The sequence below is a fragment of the Phaethon aethereus genome, assembly GCF_964289735.1.
Source record: "Phaethon aethereus genome assembly, chromosome: 3".
NCBI classification, from domain to species: Eukaryota; Metazoa; Chordata; class Aves; order Phaethontiformes; family Phaethontidae; genus Phaethon; species Phaethon aethereus.
The window spans coordinates 14702688-14706732 of record NC_138576.1 but is presented as its reverse complement, the minus strand read 5'-3'; the positions used below and the strand labels follow the sequence as shown (position 1 = coordinate 14706732).

General features: G+C 54.4%; 1 protein-coding gene across 1 annotated transcript; it reads left to right on the top strand.

Annotated features, from left to right (window-relative positions):
* Nucleotides 1-1342: 1342 nt before the first annotated feature.
* On the top strand, nt 1343-2197 carry LRATD1 (LRAT domain containing 1; the record flags this gene model as incomplete). The annotated part of the gene is made up of 1 exon (XM_081997752.1): nt 1343-2197. One exon carries the CDS (start codon nt 1343-1345, stop codon nt 2195-2197), a length of 855 nt encoding a protein of 284 aa, XP_081853878.1.
* Nucleotides 2198-4045: the final 1848 nt, after the last annotated feature.

Here is a 4045-nt window from a genome sequence, read left to right as displayed (position 1 = left end):
AGAGCCCTCTGGAAATGCCTGTTGCTCCCGACTATAGGGAAACGCAGAGAATCAGCTCAGACTGCACAGGTACAACCTGAGGTTGCTGAAGTTAGGTGAGGGGCATCGCACCTCCAGCCTCGAGGGACGGAGCAACTCTTGGACACGTGCAACCTTCCAGCTGAAGCCTCGGCCTTTTTTTTTTTTTTTTAATGGAAATTACTTTTTTCCTTTTTCTTTTCGGTGCAGGGGTGGCTTGGCAGCGGCATGCCGCGGTAGGCACGCTCCGTAATGCCCCTTCCCCCTGGGAAGTCCCGCCTCCCCACACCGAGCCGCCGGCGCTGCCGCAGCCCCGGGGCCGGCCGGGGGGTGTCCGGGGCCGGGGGGCGCCCGGGGCCGGGGGGACCCTGCGCGGCGGCGGCGGCGGCGGCTGCGGCGGCGCCGGCCGGGCAGCGACGCCGCGGAGCCCCATTTGCCGCCGCCGCCGCCACCGGGCGCAGCGCGACGCGGCCAATGAGCGGGGCCGGGGCGGGCTCGGGAGCGGCGCCGCCGGTACTTAGGCTCGCCGGAGGGGCCGGGCAGCCCACAGCGGAGCGGGGCGGTGCGGGCGGCGGAGCTGGGTGCGCAGCGGGGAGGACGGAGCTCACCTCCTCTGCAGCGCCCATGGGGACAGGCCGACTTTAAAGGAGTTTGTGGGGGGTTCTGGCGCTGGGCGACCACGGGTATGGAGGGGGGAGAGAGGGACCCCTGGGGTTGGGGGGGGAGTGCTGGTCGCCTGTTCTTTGCCTGTACCTCGCGGAGTGCCGGCCGGGCTGCGGGGATCGGGCGGGCAGGGGTGCCAGCTCCGAGGCCGTGTGTGCTCCTCCAGCCGCCCGCCTGCACGCAGCGCTGCCCGGCGCGGCTGGGCTCGGCGCAGCAAAGGGCTCGGGACCCTCCTGGCCCGCCCTTCCCCGCGCCCCGGGAGCCCTCTCCCCATGCCGAGCGGGGAGCCGAGGCTCTCGGGGCAACTCCGTCCCTCCGCGCAGAGCTGGCAGGCGGCGGGGAGCCGCCTTCTCCCGCGGCGGTGGGAGCCGGGCGCTCCGGGACCGCGGGGCTCAGGCGGCCCCGCATCCCGAGGACAGGAGGGAGGATCCGCACGGGGAGCTTCTCCCTTGCACGGAGGGGAGGGAAGGAGTGGGGGAGGGATGGGGGCTTAGGGCGGAATCGCTGAAATCTTTTGTATGTGCCTTGATTTATTTCTTTTTTTTTTTTCTTTCTTTCTTTCCCTCCGTTTGTACTCCCCTTCTCTTGTTCTCTCTGTCCCTGCCCACCCCATCCTTCTTTCAGATCCGGCGATTCCTGCCCTCGCCTCGCCTTGTCATTGATGGGAAATCAACTGGATCGCATCACCCACCTGAATTACAGCGAGCTGCCGACCGGGGACCCCTCGGGGATCGAGAAGGACGAACTGCGCGTCGGGGTGGCTTACTTCTTTTCGGATGAGGAGGAGGACCTGGACGAGCGAGGCCAGCCAGACAAGTACAGCGTGAAGGGCTCCGGCAGCCCTGGCCAGGAGACGCCCACCCACCACCTCCACCACCAGCTGGTGCTGAACGAGACCCAGTTCTCCGCTTTCCGCGGCCAGGAATGCATCTTCTCCAAGGTCAGCAGCGGCCCCCAGGCTGGGGACCTCAGCGTCTACTCGGTGTCAGCCCTGCCTGCCCTCTGCAAGCCGGGGGACCTGCTGGAGCTGCTCTACCTGGGGCCGTCGGAGCACCCGCCGCCCCACTGGGCCGTGTACGTGGGCAGCGGGCAGATCATCCACCTCCACCAGGGGCAGATCCGGCAGGACAGCTTGTACGAGGCGGCCGCGGGCAACGTGGGCCGGGTGGTGAATAGCTGGTACCGCTTTCGCCCGCTGGTGGCTGAGCTGGTGGTGCAAAACGCCTGCGGGCACCTGGGCTTAAAAAGCGACGAGATCTGCTGGACTAACTCCGAGAGCTTCGCCGCCTGGTGCCGCTTCGGGAAAAGGGAGTTCAAAGCAGGGGGGGAGCTGCAGGCTGCTGCCGGCACCCAGCACCAGCAGCAGTACTATCTCAAGATCCACTTGGCGGAAAACAAGGTGCACACGGTGAGGTTCCACAGCCTGGAGGATCTAATACGCGAGAAGCGCAGGATCGATGCTAGTGGCAAACTGAGGGTGATCAAAGACCTGGCTATAGTGGATGGGAAAGAATAGGGAGTAGCAGGGGTACGCGGCTACCTTCCTTCTGCCCTGTCTGGGGAGACCAGCCTGCCACAGAGACAGGAGGCTGCACCCTCTTTCCGTGGGATGCGACTGGAAGCAGGATCCATGGCAACATTCCAAAAAACCAGCATTCTTTACACCCGTAGCCAGTATTTTGTTTGGCTTTTAATAGCATTAATGCTGAAAGAGAGAGAGGAAGAAAAGAGGGGGGAGGTGCAGGAAGGCTGTTCTCAGAGTGTGTGGACAAAGTCTCTCCTGTCGATCGATGTTGACCATCACAGCAACACGCCAATAAAATTTCAAATTGAAATTTATTTTTATTTTTATTTCATGGCTTTAATCCATGATAAGTTTTAAACATCTGGGACCATGGATGTGGATCTAGCTAAATGAGTTTCTAGCTAATATTTGCCTTGCAGCCAACCAAAAGCATCAGTCATACTTTGCTAACTGGGAGGGGAAGGGGGTGGTGGTAAATGCCTGTTTGTTTTGTTTAACACTGTTGCTTCAGACTGTAGCTGCAACCCAAATTTTGTCCCAGCCAGTTATGGCAAGATAATAACAGGGGAAAATGCTTTCACTTTTCTGGTTGAAATCTATTGCACTTAAAATGTTTGTCATCTTTGCTTTCTGTTTGCAGCTCTCTACTAAATGTCATCATAATGCATAAGCTCTTTCCACCTCTCCCTCCTCCCACCCTCCCTGCCTGTTTGTGGTTTTTTTTTTTCTTTTGGGAAAAAGTTGGTAAGCAGATGTTTTCTTGAAACTAAATTCATTGGTTAAAGGAAGTGGCGTATTTGGAGAACAGTATACTCTGTGTTGCTCCTCAGAGATCGAGCATTTAGAATCTCATGCTTGAGCTGTGGATTTGTATCGCTGTAGTGATTCTCACTGCACCACTGCTTCAATACCTCTTCATGCACAGGTCAACAGAATCCTGCAAGAAATAAATAGGTTTGAATTCTGCATGTTGTTGCTTTGAAACAGCAATTTATTGCGTATTTACAATTCCACTTAAAGAAAATAGATGTAATGTGGCCAAGTTCATCTTGCATTTCAAATTCCAGGCAACTAAAAATCCTGTTCAGTCTAAGTTTAGAAATCCACAGCTGCATTTAAAAGATGCCTTTTAATGTGATGTGAACAATGCCTTGTCTGTATTTCAGATACTATTCACTCATTGCTTAATTCTAAGTTTTGAAGTGAAAGATCAGAGTATTAAATACATGTTAAAAAAATCTAAACAAATTAAATATACTGGGGCATTTCTAGAGCTTTTTTTAATTATTATTCTGAGCTGCATACAACTTGTAAGATGCAATTTGTCTTTGCATGTTTCAGTACTGGAAAGAAAATGCATTTGTTTTTGTCCCCTCTTCCCACATCAATGTCAGATGGCAGAACAGAAGTAATACCCCTCTTCTGTATATGCAATACACTCCACCCCCTATCAATGTACTGTGTCCTGGCTCCTTTTTGTATTAAACAATGTCACAAGCAGCCTTGTTGCAACAGTAATTTCATTTCCTCAAAGCGTTTGCCTCCCATAGCTGAAGCTGTGAGGGTGGAGTGTACTTCACAAAAATAAAAGTGTCAGCATAAATATCTTGCAAACAAACAAAAACCTCTCAAACCTGCACCCCTTCAGTGAAGGTCGTCTAAGTGGCTTGGTGTTTGCTGATGCACTTGGCAAAGTTTTGTGGTAACAGGCAGTATTACTCTTATCCCCTCTCCTAAAGCACCTTGGTTAGTAAATATATGGTGCAGATGTGAAAAATGTGGATTGTCATTACTGTCAGATTACTGCTGAAATAGCCTCAAATCACAACATACCTTTTA